The sequence below is a fragment of the Notothenia coriiceps genome, unplaced genomic scaffold, assembly GCF_000735185.1.
Source record: "Notothenia coriiceps isolate Sejong01 unplaced genomic scaffold, NC01 NC01_scaffold00026649, whole genome shotgun sequence".
NCBI lineage: Eukaryota > Metazoa > Chordata > Actinopteri > Perciformes > Nototheniidae > Notothenia > Notothenia coriiceps.
The window spans coordinates 2000-7862 of NW_011359350.1; the positions used below are offsets into that span (position 1 = coordinate 2000).

At 40.6% G+C, this 5863-nt stretch overlaps 1 protein-coding gene across 2 annotated transcripts; it reads right to left on the bottom strand.

Moving 5' to 3' along the window:
• Positions 1 to 603: 603 nt before the first annotated feature.
• On the bottom strand, positions 604 to 5623 carry LOC104957304 (arf-GAP domain and FG repeat-containing protein 1-like). 2 transcript variants are annotated; one of them, XM_010784926.1, is made up of 6 exons: positions 5077 to 5623; positions 3002 to 3084; positions 2816 to 2875; positions 2477 to 2635; positions 1294 to 1391; positions 604 to 1106 (listed from the first exon to the last, which is right to left on the bottom strand). In XM_010784926.1, exons 1-6 carry the CDS (start codon positions 5100 to 5102, stop codon positions 1050 to 1052), a joined length of 483 nt encoding a protein of 160 aa, XP_010783228.1. In that variant the 5' UTR covers positions 5103 to 5623; the 3' UTR covers positions 604 to 1049. The 2 variants fall into 2 exon arrangements, with proteins under 2 accessions (XP_010783228.1, XP_010783227.1); XM_010784925.1 differs by having other exon boundaries at positions 2816 to 2908.
• Positions 5624 to 5863: the final 240 nt, after the last annotated feature.

Sequence of the window (5863 nt, forward strand, 5' to 3'; positions counted from 1 at the left end):
GGATATACAAATAGTCATTTCAAAGCCTACACTTCTTGTGTCTTCCCTTCGTTTGTGCTCTGGTAGACATGCCTCTCCAGTTCCAAAGCTATGGTGGCCTCTTGGTTTCAAACCAAAAAAGAGCAACAACCTTTTTTTCTCTTTCGACAATTTCACAGATACTGGCAAAATTAATAAAAGAATGAAAGCTGAATCGCATCCTCCTGCTTGCGATGCTTTGAGTCATAGGCAACTTGTAAGTTAAAGGTAGGGTAGGTAAGAATGGAGAAACCAGCTCGAGTGCGCTAGAATTTGAAAGTACGCAGCCGAAAAAAATCTGCCCCTTCTTTCAGACTTCCTTACAGAGCCCCTCCTCCAACACACACGAACACGCACATGACCAATGAGGGCACGAGATAAGTTTGTGCACAGATGGAAGGCTGACAGGCAGGTAGGCCATCCAGTTATCTTAGCCGGGCCGGCTGAAATGATTGGTCGTGCTTTTTACAGTACTACGGCTTCCACAGATGAATTATATGTATTTATTGTGAAAGCATTTAATATATTCATTGCTATCGGGATGTTAAGAGCATTCCATGGAATATAACAAAAAGTGTTTCTGAAGTGAATTACCTACCCCACCTTTAATAAAGGAAATGTTGCACATTTTGCAATTGCAACCAAAAAAAAAAAATGAAGATTGTAGTGAGGTATTTCTTTCCATAAGGTATGTGTATACTTACCAATGGTAACTCAGTCCTTGTCATACATAACATGTACTTAATTGTGATTACAAATGATATGCACAGAGCTTACAGTCATAAACAAAACATAAGAAGCATACACTGTATTGTATATAATCCAAACTGTACATTTCCCCATAACAGTCCCTTTGTCTTCAATATAGTCCTTTGTACTCCTTCATAGTGTTGTAAACTTTTTTTTTATATGAAACAAAAACAAAAAAATTTAAGTCTTTAAAAATAAAATGGTACTGCCACTAATGCATGACGGAATGGTGTGTATTATATGCTGCATGCTGCCCTCTGGTGGCAAAGGTAAGAGTTGTGCTACAGGAAAGGGTTGGTTGAACCCCCCGAAGGGAAGGCCCCTGCTGGAGCACCCGCCTGAAATCAGAGACAGAAAACATTCTGAAACAATTCAAATGAAATTTGGCAGTATGAATTTTTGAGCATTAAAGCATGGAAACATGTCAAACTTGAAGCACACAATACAAATATAAACCTGAAAATAAGCATAATAGGGCCCCTTTAATTAAAAAAGTTGGGAGAACAAAAGGCAAAGCATGCTCACCACCATGAAAGGGTTATAGGACATGCCAGGGCCAGCCATGGGCTGCCCAAAGTGCGACATGGAGGGCTTGTTCTGACCATAGACTGGGAATGCAGGCCCTAGAGGGGGATACAGGGAGAAGGATTTACAACAGGTCAAGCGGTCGCTCTCAAGCTGTTAAAGGGGAACTTAAGTATTTTTCAACCTGGACCCTTTAAGTGTTATTGAGCAGGAAAGCTACAGCCAAAAGCTAATAATGGGCTGCAATATAATCGCGTGGGGCAACCACATGTCAATGTCCACTAACAGTTTATTTTTGTTGCCAAAGACAGTGTCGAAGTGTTATTATAAAAGTCTAACAACACAACATTATGGAAAGGATTATTTTCGCTTGATCTGCTCCGTTCTTTAATGTGATGGGTAACTTGTTGGAGAGAGCCGATGTTTTTAGTGACATGGCTTAATAATCAGCTGATATCGACAATGTGATTGCAAGACTTCTCCTTGAGCAAGATATGGATGCAAACATTAACAAGCAGATAGGAACAATAGCAAGCAGCCTCAATAAAGCAAAAGGTTAACAAAATGTTATCTCCTGTTGGGTCCTTTCGATAATGTTGTCATACACATACTACCTGAGCCTTTTAGTCAGAAACGAGTCAGTAAAAAGCACTTTTAGTTGACGTATGGAATTGCCCTAAGCCCTGAACTCAATGCTGGACCTAATACTCAATGTGTAACAATAATATTTGATTGCAACTGTTACATTCAACCATAAATAGCAGGCTATAACAAAGTAAACAAAGATAAAATATCTTTAAACACTGGCCTAAAGAGTTTTATGCATAATGAGTACATTTTTAAAGGTTCTAAGGGAGTAAGGCTGTAGAAGGGGAAACAAAATAGAGCCAAGCCCAGTGTGTCAGATTGCATTCAGGTGTGAACAAAGCTTTATGAGTGATGTCAGATAAGTGCATTGAGTTTCTTGTCCTGAGCAGAACCCTAAAGCTTTGTACACTAAATGCAACCTTTTATAACTGTGCAGTAGCTGCCACGTCACACTTTGAATTTAGAAGCAAGACTAAACACCAAATGCATCATGTAGATAAAGATATATAAATTGCTCCACCACTAAATCACTGACAACAGGTACTGCACAGGGTAAAGGGTTTAGAGGACAGAGGGATTGTGGGAGGCCACTAACCATTAGACTGAGGGTGGTAAGCCCCCGGTTGAGAGTAAGGGATGGGAGCCTGGCCAGGGAATTGCTGCTGGAAGTTTCCACTGAAACTGGTCGGGAGGCAATAGGAAGACGCATTCCCAAAGCCGGCGGGCATGCTCATAGAGCCGGTGCCAAAGGAGGCTAGGAGACAAAGTATGTGTGTACACAAAGGCACAGCACACCAAACACACAAACACAAGGAGGAGGAGTACATTCTACATGATTTGGCAAATCAAAGCAATGTAACTGGCTTACATCTCATTAACACAAATGTGTAATTGAAACATGAGTAAATAAGCTGAAGTTTATATGCACACACACCTGCAGCTGGAGCTCTACCGTTGGCCTGGAAAGGGTTGGTGGCCATCTCCGGGCCGACGGCTGCAGCAACAAAGGGGTTAGTGGATGGGACGCCTGGAGGAAATGCAGGAGGAACTTAGCGTTCAAGCTATGTGGAACGATGTATTTCAATTTTTATGCATCAATGTAGTCGTAACAACTATTTACCACTTCCGAAGCCAGGCTGCATGCTGGGTAACACAGGTAGATTCTGGGCTGGCGATGAACCAAGCACAGGTCCAAATAAATTCCTGTAAGGACAAATATCAGATTAAATGTCTTTACTTTCGTTCGACACGTGCAGTTAGCATGGCAGGCCTAAATTAAACTTTAAAACGAATTCTTAGTTACTGCAAATATTTTGCTGTTTTTTTGTATTCTGTTTTGAATTGCAAACACTTTAGCTTTGCAGGTCATTCTTATAGAGTTTGTCTGGATTGAAATGTATTTCTCCAAGTGTCAAAGTTATTAAGCCCAGTACTTGCTGCCCAGTTCTGCTTCCTTCCCTTTGCGATCCTTTCTTGTTTGATGTGTGAATACACTCAGGATTGCTATTTACATTTGATTACCTATTGCAAACAATCAAAGATTATTTATATAGCCCAATATCACAAAACACATTTGTCTCAGGAGGCTCTTCAGATCAACAAACATGAATGACAGTGCTAAAAGATATAATAAAATAACACGATAGAATATAAAATACAAATACAATACATTCTTATTAAACAGATGATCTCACAAACTGACGCAGAATCAGTTAACTCCCTTCTTGAAACCCATTTTATAGACTTGCTTTATGCGATTTGTCTTTTAATGCTTTTTCTTTTGTATTTTAGTATTAATGATATGTTCATTTTATATTTATTGAAACTTTTTATTTTTAATTTTCATCTGTTTACCAACTTATTAACCTTTATCTTCTTGTTATAATTTGACCTTATACTGTTTTGCTTTTGTCTTGCCCTATAGGCTAGTTGCACAAGATGGCGTCTATCAACATCCGGTTCATTGAGTGTGCGGTTGTAAACCTCCGGTCTATGGTAGAGCGGTAGAGGGAAGAGCGATAGATAGCGTATAGATAGCGAGAGAAATAGCGTATAGATATTATCAGGGTTGGGAGGGTTACTTTTTAAATGTAATCAGTTACTGATTACTGAATACATGGCTCTGAAAGTAATCCGAATAGTTACAGTTACGCGTCTGTAATCAGATTACTTTTAGATTACTTTTGGATTACTTTCTTTTTCCATCACAGATATGTTTTGGTGAACAGGAGACACAAAAAGCAAAAGGAAACTGAAAGTGTTTTTACTGTTTTAATTGGCTTATCAAGAGCACAACTGAAACATAACATCTGAAACGATGTAACAACATAATAAACTTTTTGGGGATGCAGCTTGGGATGTGAGAAGTGAGGGACACGGCTTAGAACGGGCGTGTCACCTTCTGTCCTGCCAGTGTTGGCAGGACATGAATTAAAATGTCGAACTCGGATTTCATTTTAAGGAGATGTCGGCCAGGGGTGTAGAGCTATATTTGTTTAAGCACCGGATTGGCAAAACAGGAGACTCTGTTCACCGGTCTGCCTTGATCTATGAATTAATGTCCGTGACACTCACAGTATCATGCTGCCCACAGCTGTTTTATAGAAGGAAAACCTCCTTCACTTCATGAAATCTCTGCAGCACCAGGAGGCAGCGGGAGGGTTAACTCAGTCTCTGAGAAGACGAGCGCGCAGTGCCTTTCACGCACCGCCTTCGCTGTGTTTACCTTCAGAATCATAAGGCTAAAGGGCGACCGCAGGCTGATGTGTTTTAACCACACACACCTCTACACACACACGACTTAAACGCAGACTTTTGTTCCTCCATGTTTCGTTGTTATTGTTTCACTGAGCGGACCTGCCCCTTTTTTTTCAAACGCTCCCTTTTTTGGTCCATCTTCGGCGGTAAAAGTTTTTGTGCGCTGTGATGATTCGGCTGTACCTTTAATAATGAATATTAAATGTTGTGAGGAAATCTTTCCACCAATAATTCCAGTAAGTAATCCAAAATGTATTCACTTCAGGTTTACGAAAGTAACTGCAATCAGATTACTCGTTTTTCAAATGTAACGCGAGCTGAATACAGTTACTTGATTTTTGTATTCTGATTACGTAACGCCGTTACATGTATTCCGTTACAACCCAACCCTGGATATTATATAGGTACTATTGTACACTCCATGTCTCCAAGACCTACCGAAGGTTAACATCAGTGATGTACATCGGCTGGTACAAGCGGCAGGCTCAGCCCCGAGGAGCAAAAGAGAAAAGGGGTTCAAGATGTATACATATCCAGTTACGTCGACAATTATGAAGGTAAGTGACAAACAAAGCTGTAGTTACTGGCTAACTTTGACAACTTGACAGTCTTGATACAGTGTAAAGCGTTTTAATGATGTACTATTACGTTTTTTGGATAACATGAATGATATCCAATTCCCCACAGTTTCAAACAAAGATCTACCTTCAGGGAGAGTGAGCATCAGGGCTAGCTGTTACAGGTCCATGAGAAAGCATGAAAAGCCTCACGATCTCAGAGTAGCGAGGAAAATAAAAAGTGTTCATCGGTTCAAAGCCTCAATCAGGTTCATGTTCTGGGGTTTTGATGTGGCTAGAGTAGGTAACCTGTGATTTAGGATTCAAATAAGCCCAGCTAGCTGACGTGTTGCAACAGATTACATAGTGACAATACATTTGCTCACCTCAACTGGTAGCTAGCTATGTGTGTGTAGCATGAAGGGGCTACAGATTAATTTTCGTTTTGTAACCCTCTCGTGTAAAATGATAGATAGATTAGCTAAACCCAAACTTAGCTTTCATCAAAGATTCTTAATGAGAGGTTGAAAACCGTCTCTGCTTTCATGAAAACCCCAGAAACTGGTTGTGACGGCTGCTGTTCTTTACTGAATGGTTAGTATGATCCATAGGCAGTGGCGGCCGGCCCATAGGGGCGCTAGGGGCGCCGCCCCACCTCTTCCCACATA

Excerpts from the sequence above, each read along its gene's own strand:
- LOC104957304 (XM_010784925.1), bottom strand. The coding sequence starts at position 5,102 with ATGTACATCACTGATGTTAACCTTCG. Across the intron at positions 2,909-3,001 it reads GCAGCCTGGCTTCGGAAGTG|GCGTCCCATCCACTAACCCC; the intron begins GTAAATAGTTGT and ends CATTTCCTCCAG. Across the intron at positions 1,392-2,476 it reads TTACCACCCTCAGTCTAATG|GGCCTGCATTCCCAGTCTAT; the intron begins GTTAGTGGCCTC and ends ATCCCCCTCTAG.